At 41.6% G+C, this 18,180-nt stretch overlaps 1 protein-coding gene across 1 annotated transcript in view; it reads right to left on the bottom strand.

Moving 5' to 3' along the window:
- Positions 1-18,180, bottom strand: part of Dstyk (dual serine/threonine and tyrosine protein kinase) — a 57,038-nt gene that overhangs the window by 11,427 nt on the left and 27,431 nt on the right. Inside the window, exons 3-9 of the mRNA XM_070041700.1 lie at positions 11,006-11,669; positions 5,179-5,411; positions 4,705-4,788; positions 3,888-4,064; positions 3,161-3,290; positions 2,647-2,803; positions 2,023-2,155 (exon numbers count right to left, since the gene is read on the bottom strand). Of these exons, the coding sequence (XP_069897801.1) occupies positions 2,023-2,155; positions 2,647-2,803; positions 3,161-3,290; positions 3,888-4,064; positions 4,705-4,788; positions 5,179-5,411; positions 11,006-11,669 (1,578 nt within the window). The remainder of the gene's footprint in view (positions 1-2,022; positions 2,156-2,646; positions 2,804-3,160; positions 3,291-3,887; positions 4,065-4,704; positions 4,789-5,178; positions 5,412-11,005; positions 11,670-18,180) is intronic.

Raw genomic sequence — 18,180 nt, 5'->3', positions numbered from 1 at the left:
TCCAACTGTTCCAATTGACCTTCAGATGTTCTGGCGTTTCCTCTCCCCTGGTGTGGCTGCTTCTTTCAAACTACACACATGCTACCCATCCAGCTAGATGGGTCAAACTCAAACTCCACATCTTCATGAAATATTCACCAACTACAACTTTCTTAAAAGTTTCTGGAAATTGGGCTGCCATTGTAGCTCAAGGGCAAAGTGCTTGCCTAACAAGCACAAGGCACTGAGTTTAATCCCTAGAACTACAAAACAACAACAACAAAAAGCTCCTAGAAGGCAGACTTTTTTTTTTTTTTTTGCTGGAGGCAGACTTTTTTTTTTTTTTGCTGGGCCTGGGCGCTGTCCCTGAGCTTCTCTGGCTCAAGGCTAGCGCTCTACTACTTGAGCCACAGTGTCACTTGCAGCTTTTTGTGAGTCGCTTATTGGAGGTAAGAGTCTCATGGACTTTCTTACCCGGGCTGGCTTTAAACTGCAATCTTCAGATTTCAGCCTCCTGAGTAGTTAGGATTACAGATGTGAGCCGCTGGTACCTGGCTGAACTTAGACTTTTTAATATACCCTTATAGTGCTTAATACAGGGCCTTTTTTTTTTTTTGTCGTACTTCTCCTAGTAGGCAGGTGTTCTACTACTTGACCCATACTTCCATCCTTTTTTATTTTTTTAGATGCAGTCCCACCCTGTGTCTGGGCTGGCCTAGACTAAACCTTCCTATTTAAAAGGTCCCATGTAGGGGGGAGGGAAAGCAGGAGAAAACAAGGGAGGGTGTAACACTGTTTGACAAGAATTATACTCACTTCCTTACTCATGTAACTGTAACCCCTCTGTACATCACCTTTACAATAAAAAAAAAAAAAATTTAATGTCCCATGTAGCTGGTCTAACAGGCATGTGCTATTTGTTGAATTGAGATCTTACTGCTGCCTGATACTCTCAATTTCCACTTCCCAAGAAGTTGGAATTATAGGTGTGAGTCACTATGTGTACTTTACATAGGACCTTGTATACATTAGTCCCTAGTACATATTTACTGACTAAACAAAAACTGGCCTGGGGGCTGGGAAGGTGGCTCAGTGGCAGAGCACTTGCCTTGCATGCCTGAGGCCCTGGGTTCGATTCCTCAGCACCACACAAACAGAAAAGGCCAGAAGTGGCGCTGTGGCTCAAGTGGGAGAGTGCTAGCCTTTAACTGAAGAGCTGAGGGACAGCGCCCAGGCCCAGACTCATCATCCAAAAAAAAAGGCAAAAAAGGAAAAGAAAAGATGAAAGCAACAGGAAACTGTTCACATCTAAGAAGTCTAGATTTGTTTACCAGAAAATGGCTAATAGCGGTATTATGAAAAGAAAAGAAAAGAAGGGGCTGGGAATGTGGCTTAGTGGTAGAGTGTTTGCCATGCATACATGAAGCCCTGGCTTTGATTCCTCAGTACCACATCAACAGAGAAAGCCTGAAGTGGTGCTATGGCTCAAGTGGTAGAGTACTATCCTTGAGCAAAAAAGCAGCTCAGGGACCATGCCCAGGCCCTGAGTTCAAGCCCCAGGACTGACAAAAAAAAAAAAGGCCAGTAGTGATGGCTCACATCTGTAATCCTTGCTACTCAGGAGACTGATATCTCTGATATCTGAGAATCGTGGTTCAAGGCCAGCACAGGCAGGAAAGTCTGTGAGACTCTTATCTCCATTAACCACCAGAAAATTGGAAGTGATGCTGTGGCTCAAAGTGGTAGAGCACTACTAGCCTTGAGCAAAAGAGTCAGGGACAATGTCCAGGCACTCAGTTCAGTACCCACAACTGACCAAAAAAAAGGTTCTGAGAGTTGCTTAAGGTTTTTCTGGAAATAACTGCCTGATTACTCCTTTATGAAAGTAGGAAATTCTGAATAAACAGGAAAGAATAAAAGATCATAAAGAGAGAAGGAGAGACAGACACAGAAGGAAGGAAAGGTAAGAGGGAAAGGAGGGAGAGAGCAGAAGTGGTAGATCTGGCTTCAGCTGAATCCTGCCCTCTCTTTGCCTCGCCTCACCTTCAGCCCTGTGTAGAGGTCCCGGTGTAGCCGCTCCATAATGAGCAGCACAGCAATGCTGGAGCCACCACCATAGTTGTAGTCAATGACTGAGCCATGGAGATCCACCAGTCGCTCATGCTTTGGCAGAGATCTGTGGAAAGGAGAGAGGTCTGGGCCACAACACTTGGACTCTAACTCTGCTTAAGATGTCAGAACAGAGGAAGAAAAAAACCTCAAGGCATGCTTAGTCTGCATCCAGAGGGAATGGATTTCAGTGCAGACAGCAGAGCAAAGCCTCTCCACCAAGGGCAATGAATCATGAAATCTACACATTAACAGCCTCTAAGTAAGAGAGTCAAATACAAATGGAATGAGGAGTCTGAGAAGTTACAATGGTGGGAAAGGAGCAAGCTAAGATACCAAAGGCCCACTAGTCTATAGAATTTAAAACCTAAGTATGGGGGGCTAGGAATGTGGCTTAATGGCAGAGTGCTGACCTAGCATGCACTAGCATTCCACATAAACAAAAATAAATTAATTTAAAAAGAAAAAGTAAAACCTAGGTATGGAGACAAAAGGCAGGCAGGAGCTCTTGATGCAAACTATTCCAGTCTTTTCCCTTTTCTCTAGATCAGAACCTACCTCATGTAGTGAAACTCCAGAGCCAGATCGTTCCAGTGCTTCTCATCTGGAGGGACAACTGACTTGAGAGCACAAGGGAAGTGTCCCCCCCAGTTGTCACACAGGTATACAACTCCATACTGCCCCCGGCCTAGTTCCTGTCCTAATTTAGGTTTACCTGTAAGATACAGAGGCAGCCACAGTAAGACAGGAGGGATGGCAACTCACCTGGCAATTTCTTTAAGATTCTTAGATGTAGACCTACCTAAGTACAGGGGGAGAAAATCTGAATTCTAAACCATTAGAAAGTATCTGAACTGGTTTAGCTAACATAAGCTTGGGTCACATTATTTAAGCTATATGAATAGCAAGACCAAATAGACTTTCAGAATCCAAAAACACATTAGGAACTACTCAATAGAATTTTTCAAGGCAGCAACCTGAGACTCTGGAATTCATTCTCAGAGGCTGGGCATAAGAATGTCAGAGATCCTGAACTCTCCAAATTACTTAGAAGGAAAAAACAAGGACTCACGATGCAGCAAGACATCCTGTAAAGAACGGCTCTCAAGGGAAAGGCGGGCTAGGCGTGGAGCATGATCTTTCCGAACCTTCAGCCACAGATCTTCAGTTTTCTCCAGCCGGCCTGAATGGCCAGCTTCCAGCTGGGAGGGACAGAGAAAAGTCTGACTTACCAAGTCCCCATCACCTGTCATGTAGGAATAATACTATCTACCTCATAGGGACAATTAGGAGAAATAAGTAACAGGCACATGACATGTTGAATGAAGTGACTAGTCAGGACAGTGATTTACCTCTTGGATGCATACTCTACTCACACATATACACTCAGAGGGCGCACACACACTCAACAGACAAGCAGATGTCTCATAACCATACGTTAGTACGAAAGCTGAAACGCTATCCCTTTCCACCACTCATTCCTAAAACACCATGCTAACTTACAGAAAGTTCCTACTCCTCTATATTCTTTTCTCTCTCCGTGAAATGGGGACAAATTAACTGAGCTCCTTCCATTCTCCCTAGAGTTAGAAAAATATCTACATGAAAATCTTATTGCTGAAACTTTCTTTAACATAATACTATCCTATAACAAACAGACTAAAAGGAAAAGACACTGATGATTCTTCAATTATACAGAGGGTAGAGAGCAAAATCTTCCTGTCTGGAAGATTCTGATTTTGAAGATTTTGAAGCCGTTCCCTGCTTATTCTAGCTGTACCTCTTTCCTACATACCAACCTGCCGCAGGGAGGCTGCAAAAGCCTCATGAGAGCTATTGAGCCGAGTCCGGAACTGGCTGCAAATGCTCTTGGCCAACTTGGAGGCACTGAGGCTTTCTATGGCTTCCTGGGCCACCTTCCTCTTCCATTCCAGAGTGATGGCAGGTGGGCTTACCCATGTAATACGCTGGATAATCTGCAAAGATAAAGACAGTGAGGTCATTGCAGCATGAAGAAAGAAACTACCAGAAGGCTCCAACAACATCTTCCATTTTCTAGGTTATCCACTGACTGAAGAGTAAACTCTTTAAGATAGGAGCCATATAAACTCCAGGATCCTCTCCAATTCTACATCCCTCAAAATCAGGGCTCAGCCAGGAAGCATCAAAAGACACTAGGCCTAGACTACATGCATTACATTCAGAGTCAGGGAGTACCTGTGAGATCTCTTTCATAAGCAGTAAATAACTCTGTAACAGCCAGATCCAATTCTACAACAGGAACTGCATTCTTGGCCTCTAGCAACAGTAATGCCTAGTTTTAAGATGCCTAATAAATACAAGACTGGATAAAAGAAATAGGAAGAAGCTAATGAGGTGGCACCATGTGTCTCTGTGAAGTATCATTTAAACTCACAATTTTCAAGACCTAAAGGGAGCACTGTTGATAATTATTTGAAAATAGGCATAAGCAAGAATCCTCTCAAAGCAGGTAAACCAAAACATATGGCCACTCTACTTTAACAGCAGATCTTAGATATCATTTCTCTATTGGAGTAACTAGGTTTCCTGTGATCCAACTAGGGACTGAAATCTTTTTCTCTAAGCAACCCTTACCTGCTTGATATGTTCCCACAGCATCCTTGTAACTGAAGACCCTGAGTGAAAAGTGACTTCAACATGATAGGCAGCATTTAAGATCTGAAAAAGAATACACACACACACACAAAAAAAAGTGCCCTAAGTATCTAAAACTATGCCCCCAAGGAGTAACATGAGACATGATATTTACTTCAAGAGCACAGTCCAGTCTCAGGGTTTCTAAATTTATACACAGCATCAACTCAAGTTAATTACTTAGTATATGACTATGTAAGCCCTTTTATCTCTCCATGTTCATCAATTGCAATTTTACAGTTTACTAACACCTCCCACAGACAGTGGTCATGTGATAGAAAAATGAATTAAAATTCAAACTGAACTGGCCAAAAGTTGAAAGGGAGACTCTTGCTAATCTGAAGTTTGGCTTCTGTGGGAACTGTTCCATGTGTTATCCATAACACAGCATCTTAACAACCATTCCCTATATACCTGTTTGAGATAATTACTGGTGATGTGAACTGAGACATCCTGTGATTTCTCCAGGCTCTGCAGACACCGTTCTAGTGTCCCCACGAAGCTTTCTCGTAAGTAATCCACTGAGCTTATCAGCTTGTTAGCCACTGCCTGATTAAGCCGGGAGATGATTAGTTCCTGGATTTGTCGGATACAGCATTTGATCTCTCGGGTACCCACTGGTTCTCCATTCTCGGGTATAATGATATCTAAAAAGGGCAAACACACTAAATAAGGGCATATCCCAAGTCACAGCCAATAAACTCTCACAATGATAGCTATCGAGAGAAGACAACGTGGGCACTGGGAAACAGAAGGTATAGTTAGGAAGTAACAAAGCTCATAGATTTCAAAGTCTAGGACTTATGTAAAACTTCACATTGCCTAGCATACTAATGAGAAGATTCCAAGAGTTAGGAAATCAATTCTAATCAATTATTATTAAATAAATTTAAATGGTTAATTGTCTCTATTACATAATTACCTCTTAGAATTAAAAAAATCTGTTTAGTAAGCCAGAGAACAGAAGAACTTAAGTTAAAAAAAAGATCTGCTCCAACCAGGCTCCAGTGGCTCATGCTTATAATCCTAGCTACACAAGAAAATGAAATCAGAGAAGTGAGGTTTGGAGCTGGCCCAGGAAGAAAACTCTGAGAGTTTTATCTTCAATTGTCCAACAAACAGCCAGAAGTGGGAATGTGAGGTCCTAAGCTTAAGCCCCAGTATCAGCATACACACAGAAAACACACACACACACACACACACACACACACACACACACACACACACACACACACACACGATCTGCTTCTAGGAAAGTAGGAAACTTCTACTGGTGTTTAGAAGTCTATAGTGCACAAGCACCTCCATGTTCATTGTTGCACTGTTCACAGTAGCCAAGATGGGAAAACAACCCAGACACCCCACTACAGATGAATGGATCCACTACAGATGATTCCATGTGCTTGACCTCACATATATTATATAAATGTGCACATCTGAGGGAAGCTAGGAGGATGGCACAGAATCAGAGAGAAACAGGTGAAAAAATACCACAGAGGGGCCGGGCCCATCAGTTGCCCTGGACATTGATGAAAGTGAACTAAGCAACTCAAGGGCAGCGATGGGGAGGGAGGGAGGGGATGAGAGAGAAAGAGGGAACAGCAAAAGGAAAAGGAAAAGGAAAGAAATGTACATATTACCCAATTTGGAAAAAGTAGTTGTAGTGTCAAAGTTTGTAGAATTCATAAGCTTTATATGATAATGACAAAGCACCCTGTGACAGTTAAAATGTGACTAGCTAAGTATCACTATCTTACAATACTGTGAAATTTATGTCACTTAATCTCAATAAAAAATATAAATATACTATAAAAAAGAAGTCTATTAGTAGAAACTTAATTTGGTACTGGCTCTCCAGAGAAAATTTAATATCTACCCAAAATTTAAACTGACCAACATTCTTTCACCTAACTGTTCTACTTTCAGAAATGTTTTCTAGAAATATATTCTCACAAATAAGTAGATTTATACAATACAGTACAGTCTGTAGGAGGGGGGGGAAGGAAGCAGCCTAAATGTCATCAGTAGAATAAATACATTGTGTCCATAAAGACAGACTTGCAGGAACCTTTATGAAAAGCTAAGACACAAATAGGAAAAGTGAAGAAGCAAGGTGCAAAGAAATGGGGAATGGAGCTTGATGGGCTGGGGATGGTGTACTTGACATCTTTGAATTAAGTACCATGTGTGATTTTTATCTTTTAAATAATTAATATTTTCAAAACTATGCATATTATGTTACCCAGAACGCATGCATTACATGTGTCTGTGTATGTATATACACACACACACACACATGTGCACACCAGTTCTAGCTCGAACTCAGGACCTGGCTACTGTCCCTGAGCTTTGTTTTTGCTCAAGGCTAGAACTCGTGTGTGTGTGTGTGTGTGTGTGTGTGTGTGTGTGTGTGTGTGTGTGTGTGTGTGTGTGTGTGTGTGTGTGTGTGTGTGTGTGTGTGTGTGTGTGTGTGTGTGTGTGTGTGTGTGTGTGTGTGTGTGTGTGTGTGTGTGTGTGTGTGTGTGTGTGTGCGCGTGCACCAGTTCTGGTGCTTGAACTCATGACCTGGCTACTGTCCCTGAGTTTTGTTTTGTTTTTTTTTTCCTCGAGGCTAGAACTCTACTTGAGCTACAGCTCTACTTTCCGCTTTTTGGCGATTAATTGGAAATAAGAGCCTCATAGACTTTCATTCCTAGGCTGACAGGAAAGATCCCAGCCTTCTAAATCGCTAGTATTACAGACATGAGCCTCTGGTGCCCAGCTGCATACATTACTTTATTTAAAGATAAGTAACAGTCACAGCATCTGACGCCACAGGATATATGAGAGGTAACGAATGCTCTTAAGTCTACCTATAATTGCCTAGAAAAGATTTAGAACAAGGCGAGAACCAAACACTTAGTTGTATCTAATACAGAGCTCTTGGAAAGTATATCCACAAATCAGACATTTGATCAACTGTTTAGCTAACCATTCTGTCCTAGGTCCTAACATGGTATGCCTGCCATAGAATGGGCAATCAAGTATTTCACTGGCTGCCCTGACTTGTTTCCATCATGTGCACTTTGATGCACCAGTACCCTTAATTAAATATGGGAGAGGACTTTCTAGAATTCCCACTGTGGGTTAACAATTCTCAGCCACTCCTCCCCGTACTGGGAACTTGCCAAAGACTTACCTTTGTTCCTCTTCACAAAGATAAGAACTCAAGCACCTATCTTCACTAAAGTCAACTATTTTCCTTTGTATTTATAAGCATGTCATAGTTAGATGCCTTTATTCACAAATTCATACGATCTCCAAAGATATTTAAGAGATTGTACTGGAGCTGGGCATGTAGCTCAGTAATGGAGCACTTGTCCAGCATGCATGAAGACTTGGGTCCAATTCCCTGCACCCCAAAACAAACAAACCAAAAAAAAAAAAACAAAAACAAAAATTTGTTGCAAGGAATATGATAATGAGTGATCTCCAGATTCTATTTTCCTTCATTCCCAGATTTTTGGAAAGTAATTAAAAGTACACAAATAGGGCTGGGAATGTGGCTTAGTGGTAGAGTGCTTGCCTAGCATGCATGAAGCTCTAGTTCGATTCCTTAGTATCACATAAAAAGTACCTCAGTACCACAGAAAAAGCCAGAAGTGGCCTGTGGCTCAAGTGGTAGAGTGCTTGCCTTGAGAAAAGCAGCTCAGGAACAGTGCCCAGGCCCTGAGTTCAAGCCTCAGTAGCTTACGCCTTAATCCTGCTACTCAGGAGGCTAAGATCTGAGGATCAAAGTTCAAAGCCAGCCCAGGCAGGAAAAGTCTGTGAAACTTTTATCTCCAATTAACAACCAGAAAAGTGGAAGTGGCACTGTGGCTTAAAGAGAGCACTAGACTTTCAGCTGAAGATCTGAGGGACAACACCCAGGCCCAGAGTTCAAGTCCCACAACTGACCAGAAAAAGAAAGTAACTTATTGCAGTAAAGTGAACGTTATACATGAAATTAAATTATGGATGAAAGTTACAGATTAAACGCTGTGGAGGCTCAGTTGGCTACTGTTTGTAGGAAAGAAAACTAAAAAGAACTTTGTGAAATTGGCATTTGGAAAAGCCTGTAGGGTAGGAAGGATTTAGAAATTCACAGGGGAAAAAAAAAGACATTTCAGGCTAAAGACAGGGCATGAAGAAAGAAAAAAGGGAAAGGGAGGACAGTAAGCAGTTGTGACCACCAACACCCAAAAATTATAGGAAAGCCGGTAGTGGGAAATAAGATTGGCACAGTGTTTGGTTTTGGAAGATGTTTACTACTAGACTGAGAACTTTAAACCTAGTCTGTACAAACAAAGAACCAATAAAGATTAAGTAGAGAAGGACATCAGAAAGAATCATTAGGTAACACTAGTTCAGTTAGGCTAAAGACAGAACAGAAAAAGTTCACGTGAGCTAGGGAAGAGGTGACATTGTCCAAAAAAAAAAAAAAAAAAAAAGTACACTTAACCAATGTAACTGTAACCCCTCTATCTATACATCACCTTTATAACAACAGCACAAGTTAATATAAGATATGAAGGAACGCTCATCCATACTTGGCAACTGGTTAGAGATGGGAATATGGGATAGAAGATAAGGTAAGGATATGCTGAGGCTTTGAAGCTAGGCATCAGGAAGGTGACATCAGTAACTAGGAAGATTAAAAAGCAGTAACACACAAGAATTAAAAGGACAGAGTGAGAGTCAGACACTGGTAGCTCATGCTTATAATCCTAACTACTTAAGAGAATGAGATCTGAGGATCAAGGTCTGAAGCTAGCCCAGGCAAGAAAGTCCATCAGACTCTTATATTCAATTAACCACCAAAAAGCCAGAAGTGGAGGTATGACTCAAATGGTGTAATGCCAGCCTGGAGCAAAAAAGCTAAAGGATAAAAGCTAGGCCCTGAGTTCAAGCCTTAGTACCAACACACACACACACACACACACACACACACACACACACACACACACACACACACACACACACACACACACACACACACACACACACACACACACACACACACACACACACACACACACACACACACACACAGGTTCAGAAATCAGACTGCATAGATTCACACCTATTACTCTACTAACCAGCTGTGAGGGCTGGGCAGATTACTTAACTTTTTTTTTTTTTTAACAGCTCTGGGGTTTAAATCCAAGGCCTCATAATTGTTATGCAGGTACTCTACTATCCAAGCAACACTAACTACACTAACTAGCCCAATTAGTCCTTTTAAGCCTTAGTTCTATCATTTTTTGATAGAAATAAATGGAATCTGTCAATTAGTCCTTTTAAGCCTTAGTTCTATCATTTTTTGATAGAAATAAATGGAATCTGTCTAGGAAGATTCTACAACACAGAGGTCCCATGTCAGAAACCCTGATGAAGTCTGGAGTTATCATCAGAGGTCCTGAGCACCAGTATTTTCAGAAAGCTACCCAGACAATTTGGTATGTACTTATGACTGAGGATCTGAAGAGCAAGCAGCAAACCCTATCACTGTAATTAAAAGGTAGTAGAATTAAGTTCATGTACTGAGGTTTACACAAGTAGTCAGTGTAGTCAGCAGCATCTAAACCTCAGACACCAAAAGAACTCTCCAAGGGCTTTTGCCCAATTTTGTTAATAACCATTTGTGAAGAATGAGACTGTCCGAAGGCATAAAAATAAATCCTTCTGTGCTGGGTTTTAGAAGAAGTAGCCTGAAGAGAAAATGAGGTCAGGTGACACTGTCCAAAAGGAAATACACTCATTACCTGACATGAATTGTGATCCCTCTGTACCTCACCTTTATAATAACAATTTTTAAAGTTTTAATAATTAAAAAAAAAAAGAAAATGAGACCGTGAAACAACAAGAGCAAGGAGAAAGGCTCAGCCCATGCTGACAGCACAATGTAGTAAACCTTTTCAAGCAACTCTTCTCCAGCTCCCATAGGGGCCAAGGTACACAGACAAAAAGTGAAGTAAGAGAGAGAGTGGGATAAATTTCCCAAAAGCTGGGCTGGGCCCTGCAAAGGAGAAGACGCTTCCAGGAAAGTCTGAGAGCAAGAAAAGCCACCTCAGACAACTAACTTAGCAGGGAGTCCTGCTGAACCTTACAAGTCAAAAGTTAAGTCATCTGCCCAGCCCTCACAGCTAGTTAGTATAGTAATAGATTTGAAAATATGCAGTCTGACTTCTGAAGCCCACGTTTCACCCTCTCTGGAACTTACCTTTAAACTCCATGTTGGCAGCATCATCCAGGAGTTCCTCCTTCATGGTGTTGAGTGTCTCAACAATCATATCTTTCATTTCCTCTTGCTTTCTGTTGGCAATATTCATCAATGACTCATACAACTCATTCTCCTTTTTGCGAGTGTATTCTAGCCGTTTAGGAGTGATCTGCAGGTCCCGCTGCATGTCAAAGGCCTGGTTAATAAAGATGTCGAGGCAGTGGCAGTGCACCAGGTTTAAGGCCTTGGCTGCATCCACCAGGCGAGTTTGTAGCAGCTGGTGAGAAAATGTACTCAGCTGTCTTAACTTCTCACTTTGCTCCACCAACATGCTCTGAGCTTTTATATCCTGGCCAGGGGTCCCGCAGTTCCAATGACTGCTGCTCAGATAGCCCAGGTCAATTAGTTGGCGATACAGTGGTGATCTTTCACTCTCCATTGTCCTGGTGGAGGACTCTATTATCTCCAACTTTGGCACTTTGAAAAAAAATATGGGAAAGGAAAAATACTTTCGGATTTCCTGAAGCTCTTGCTCATCTCTCTCAGAAAGTTCATCTTTATGGAGTGCATAGGTTATCACAGGCAAGAAATCATTCACCAAATCCCCCAGAACATCCACTGCGGGCCGGAGGCCTTGGCATGGTGCCACCACAATGTCCACTTCCTAGAAGAGGAAGGGGGAGGTCACATCAGCGCCACAGGATCATAACCAACCCTTGCCTCCCAAAGTCCCACATTGAGACCAAAATCCACATGTACGTGGGAGCAACTGGGCTTCAGTGCAGTGCCATCATCGGTTCGATACCAACACTCCCTTGTGCAGCTTTAGACAGGCAGCCACTCATCTAGAGAATGAACAAACAACCAGGAAGGATGGCAGTCCTGTAGCCATTACAGATGAAAACTATATTTAGTCTCTGTCTTCCTTTGTTGCTTAGAAATGCCCACATTTCCTCTGATGAAGTATTAGATAAATAATAGAAGAAAAAGAAAAGGATATGGAAATTAGCAGACTGGAAGTAAGACTGCCCAGAACATTTTTCTCCTTGCCTTCCTCTCACACCGTCATGACTACTTTCTTACCTACTTAACTCTGGAGCATCTTTTAGATCTCAATGAACACGTATCTCATATCCTTAGTCTTTCCTATTACATAGTCCCAGACACTCTTTACTTCAATGTTCAACACATTTGTAATTTACTTAATTAAAACCCACTTGTAGCCGGGCGCCGGGAGCTCACACCTGTAATCCTAGCTAGGAGGCTGAGATCTGAGAATCATGTTTTAAAGCCAGCCCCCGGCAGGAAAGTTCGAAATACTCTTATCGCCAATAAAACCACCAGAAGACAGGAAGTGGTGCTGTGGCTCAAGTAGTAGAGCACTCACCTTGAGCTGAAGAGCTGAGGGACAGTGCCCAGGCCCAGAGTTCAAATCCCACAACCGACAAAAATAAGTAAATAAAAATAAAACCCACGTGTTCCCCACGTGTAGCCTGTAAGCCCTTTAAAAGCAGAGAACATGTTTATCCTTTTCACTAACAAAACTCCAAGGCCTAACACAAGTCCTTGTATTACTGAACCCATCAGTTATGAATTAAACAGCCAAGTGCATCAAAACTTCTACAGGTATCTCTACAGTCTTTACCGCACCACCTAAGTCTTGTTTAAAACCTTCAATGTGATCATTTGGAATGCAAGAGACTGGTGTTTACATGGCCAATTTTTTTTTTTTTTTTTTTGAGAAGGAAACTTCCTCTACAGTTGGGGCAGATCTTCTAGAAAACTCTTGGGGAGTGGGGATTTTAGCAGTTAAGCATGATCTTTTGCCTTGCCCATCTTCCTGCCTACAGTGAAGATATAACAACTAGATCAGCCTTATTATGCAGCAAACCTAAGCAGCCAATGCTAAGGACAATGAAGCAACAAGAAAGGAGGCCTGCCTGGGTCCCTGTCAACCACTGAGCTGCCACCACACCAACTCAACTGCCTGCCTGCAGATTTCTTTCACAAGAAAGGAAAACATCCATCTTGCTTAAGCTCTTGTTTTTTGTTTTTGTGAAAATACTGTACAGAGGGGTTACAATTACATGGGCAAGATAATGAGTACATTTCTTATCAAGCATTGTAGCCTCCTCCTTTGTTTCCCCTTCCCATTCCTCCCCATCCTCCCCGCCTACCCTCCCCCAATCCTCCCCTTAAACTCTTGTTTTTATGACAGTCTGTTGTGTATAATCAATCCCAGTTTCCAGAATGATCTTTGGTTTGGAAATAAACAGGTCTTTTTCTTAGTCTATTGTTTCTGTTTTTATTTTCTACTTCTTTCTTGAGAAGAGTCAAGGTACTTAACAATATATTATTTCTACCCCAGTCACAGTTCCCTCCTTGTATTTGAAATTTACCTAAAGGGGTGACTAGGCTCACGCTTGTAATCCTAGCTACTCAGGTGTAAGATCTGAGGATCATGGTTTGAAGCCTGTTCAGGCAAAAAAAAAAAAAAAAAAGTCCAGGAGAGTCTCTCTCCAATTAACCAGCAGAAAAGAAGAACTGAAAGTGTGGCTCCATGGTAAAGTGCCAGTTGTAAGCAAAAGGCTGAGTGAGACAACAAAGCCTAGGAAAATTTTAAAAGAACTGAGGAGATGGGTGAGGTGGCACATACCCTCCTGTTATCTGGAGGCAGAGGCAGGAAGATGACTCCAAAGCCAGCCTGCGCTACACAGCCAATTCCCAGGCCAGCCTGAGCTACACAGCAAGATTTTGTCTCAAAAATAAAAAGGGAAAAATTGAACAAGAACTAGGAAATATTACCTATTACATTTAGTATCTCGTTTTCATCAACACTGACACTTGTCTGTGAGTATACTGGTTTTTTGTTAGTTCTTTATCTTTTCCCTCCTCAGCAAAGCACAAATGTCTCACTCATCATCTTTGCAACAAAGAGCTAGGCTTTATTTTCAGGTAGGTCACATGACATTCATTTGGCTGGCCACTTTTAACTTGGGTAAAGTTAATGTGCCCCTTTGTAATTTGAGCAAACACTGCACAAATCCACCTACTCCTTACCCAAGCCCAGGCCAAGAGGAATTTGCTGGTTCATCGGTGCCTCAAACTGCAGGGACTGCATGTGTTCTGGTTGGAAAACTAGTCTGATGCTCATCTTGCTATTCAAAACAACTCCTTTGACCTCCTGAGTCACATTTATTGGAGAATGAGTCACTTCAGGGAGGCATTTTTAAAAACTTGGGATCTAAGAAAAATTTCAAGGTTTAGAATGGAATATACAACTGTATAAATACCAGTATCAGTGATGAGATAAAGACCAAAAAAAAAAAACCCAAGAAATAAAAACTATATTAGGTAGTTTTTTAACTGCAAAGCTCCCCATATATATATATATATATATATACAATTATATAATTTTTAAAGCTATAAATCAACAAATCTTGGTACAGGAAAAAAAAGCCAAATATTCAAAATTAAATTAAATATTATTTAGAAAATTCTCAGAATTTTGTTTGGCCAGGTGCTGGCTCACACCTATAATCCTAGCTACTTGGGAGGCTGAGATATATTGCAGTTTAAATCAGCCTGGGGAAGAAAAGTTCCCCTGAGACTCTTATCTCCAATTAACCACTCAAAAACCAGAACTGGTGCTGTGGCTCAAAGTGGTAGAGAGCCAGCCTTGAACAAAAAAGCTAATGGACAGCACCCAGGCCCTGAGTTCAAGCCCCACAATGGTTGGGGCAGGGGAGGAGAGGGGGACAAAAAGTAAGTACCACACTCTGTCTTCTCTCTTTCCCAGTCAATTCACTTGTACAGCTGGTCTCACTGCTCCATCATGACTATTAGAAGACAGGCAAAGGGCCATAGGCTGAGACCTGGCAACAGTACAAATTAAAATGAAATGTGATTTGCAATTCTGCAATACTTACAACTAAGGGATGACTCACACTTGACAGTTATAAACAAAAGGGAAGCCAGCACTGTCTCCTGGAGACAGGGAGTGAAAAAATAAAAAGTTCCTATCAAGGAGATGAGCCAAGCTGGCCTGGGTTCTATTACAGCCACATAAGCCAGAAATCTGACCACAGCCTGATGCATGGAAGAGTGCTATACTCCTTCCCAGCTCCCAGTATAGTACCTATCACTTGGTAAGCATCCAGCAAATACTTGTGGAATGAATTAGTGAAGAGATGACACCTTTATTACTTGCTCAAAACCGCATTCAATCATCATGTAAAATCTATCAGCCCACATCCCACACATTTTATCCCATATATTTAACTGAAATTGCTGTTTGCCTTCACTTCGAGAAAGAAGCAGTGAGTAAGCATTTTATTCCTAAATAAAGGAAAAAGAAGCTCAGAGAATCTTAAGAGCACCCCTCAGTTCCCATTTTGAAGATTCAGCTCCTAAAGAGATGCAGCTCCTAAAGCACAAATCCATGGAATTATAGAAATTCATCTGTCACTATTAATTTTCCTGGCAGAGTTAAGAGAATGAAATAGAATGGTGCTTGCTAGTCTCCAAACACCAGAGTATCGCCTGTTGGGTTTTGCTTTTTATACAACATGGCACATGGCAAGAAGCAATCGCTTATGAAGAAATACAGAATTAATGAAGAAATTCACCCACTAAAAAAGATTATTTCCTAGGAACATGGGCTCACCACACACTGCCTAAAGCTCAATTATAGTGAAGGGTAACTGTGCAAACTGATGATTCAAACCAGAAACAGTTATATACTCAGGCTGAAATGGTGAGCCAGAAAAGGTCTCCGCTTCCTTACCATTCCAAAGTCAGTTGCATAAAAGCAAAGAGTTCTAATGCAGATGGCTATCAGGACAATGATTTATTCATCCAGTTAACCAACAAAAAGCTGGATGTAGACATATGACTCAAATGGTAAAGCATCAGCTATGAACAAAAAAGTACATCAAGACCACAAAAAAACCCTAACTTTAAACCCCAGCACTAAGGGAGGGAAAAAAAGTTTATGCTGGCTACACAGTACAGATACTTATGAATCAAGATAATATCCTCCAACGACTGGCTGAGCTATCACAAAGAAGTCACAAAGTATATGGGAAATGACCTATGTGAACAGGAATGGGAGGACACTGCCATGAGCAGTGACCATGGTCAGTAGTATGGCAGTCTGGCTCCCAGGTCATGTGTATATTTATCCAAAGGGGCAAATAGTGGCTGGGGGGATAAGCAGGCTACTGCCACGAGCAGAACAACAGAATGTATGCAACTGCCAAAATAAATGAAGTGCCACTGCCAGGCAGCAGAAACCTCTCAGGCTGAGCAGGTCTAATCACCTCTGCTGCTTTTTATTCCCATTTTTCTCTTTTCTTTGTGTAGTGGGACTTTAACTCAGGACCTTGTTTTCTTGCTTTTTTTTTTCTCAAGGCTCCTTTTTACAGTCATTTATGTGAGTGCGCATGTATGCATGTGTGCGCACGTGTGCACGCACACGCGCACACGTGCGCACACACAGACACACACACACACACACACACACCAGATTGAGCAACTGTGAGGCTGTCAACAGCTCATTACACCTGTAAGATTAAAAAGGAGGTAGCAGATGTAGGTGTTAGAAAGAGGAGGGGAGGGTGGGGAAAGAGAAGTACATCTGCATATAAAGATAGAAGCAGTGAATATGAGCAATGAAGAAATGTGCTGCCAACTGGAAAAATACTGTGTTCTAACACTAAACAAGGCCTCAGACAATTATGGCTTCAAATTGTTCCTCTATTGTTGAATTATGAGCCAAGAATCTCAAGGGACTCAAAACTAAAAAGCTGGGAATATCAATAAGTCTGGGTCCATATGAATTGGTCTATTCTAGAACAAACTGAAAATGGCTAATTTATGAAGACTTTAAAGAAATGTATTAGAAGAATGACTATTGTATACGAAGGGAGCGGGAAATTCTGCTTTGATAATCTGACAGTTCAAAATGAACATCTCATTTCCCCTAATTCAATCTTGGTTTCCTTTAGCTAACATTTCCTTTCTTTGCCACCCCCTCTACAAACCAAATACAAGGGCTGTTTAGAGCAAACTTGTAGCTCCTAAATATAACCAAAGCAATATAAAAAGATCTTTTTTTTTTTTTTTTACTAACACGAGCAGTCTTCTGGGCAGCACTGTGCACTGCTCCCAGCAGTGAGCTGAACATCTCTGATTTGTTTAACAGAGATACAAGTCCAACTGCAGGAAAAGGTCAGTTCCTGAATCCCACACAGTCTGCAAAATCCTCTGAGCTTGGCATCGGGTGGTGTAAACTTAGAATCACTGGGGTCTATTCACAGCTGTACATTATAACCACTGAAGAAGAAGGCAGATCCGGAAAAACACCGTGGCTCCTTGTTGGCCACGTGAAACATGAGAGACTAGAGAATTCCTCCAGAAGAGTGAGGATCTGTATTTTAACTGTGCCGAGATAAAGCTGATTTGGTGTTGCAATTTCAGTAACCTCCTCAACTGTGATCTCAGTTGTGTGCTCAGGGCATTATCAGGAGCAAAGCCTGGGAGCTCTTGGTAGTGAGAAATGTACTCCCATGTACGCGTGAGGAACAGCCTGCACTTTCCTTCTTGTAGCCTTCTTCTATCACTTCAACTCATGGAACAAAAGGAAATGAACATTAGAAATTTTAATCAGTCTAATTTGCTTCTCATGCAGATGGCTTTGTTCACATTCCAAGATTGTAAAGTAAAAATGGGAATCGTTTCAGCTATTTAATGGTAGCTTTTAAGGTGTAGGTCACGGTGTATTGGGTCACATCAGTTAAGTGGGCTGCTGTCACCCTCACTCCCCCACAGCTTGCTACCATCTTTTTGAACCAAAGAGAATATAAAAGTGTACCGCAGGAAGAAAGGGTATTCCTTCATGAGACTCTTCAATATTTTTTAAAATAATTTTTTGTGTCCGGACTGGGGCTTGAACTCAGGGCCGGGGTACTCTCCCTAAGCTTATTTGTTCAAGGCTAGCCACTGCTTCACTTCAGGCTTTTTCTTGTAGTTAATTGGAGATAAAGAGTCTCACAGACTTTCCTGCCCACGGCTGGCTTTGAACCAAGATTCAGCCTCCTGAATGGTTAGGACTAGAGGCATGAGCCACTGGCACCTGATCTATTTGAAAATTTTTCAAATAAACTTATTGTGCA

This window comes from Dipodomys merriami, unplaced genomic scaffold (genome assembly GCF_024711535.1).
Source record: "Dipodomys merriami isolate MVZ:Mamm:240054 unplaced genomic scaffold, mDipMer1.0.p SCAF_31, whole genome shotgun sequence".
Taxonomy (NCBI): Eukaryota; Metazoa; Chordata; class Mammalia; order Rodentia; family Heteromyidae; genus Dipodomys; species Dipodomys merriami.
The sequence above is the reverse complement of the archived record's forward strand: the minus strand, read 5'-3'. Positions and strand labels throughout refer to the sequence as shown.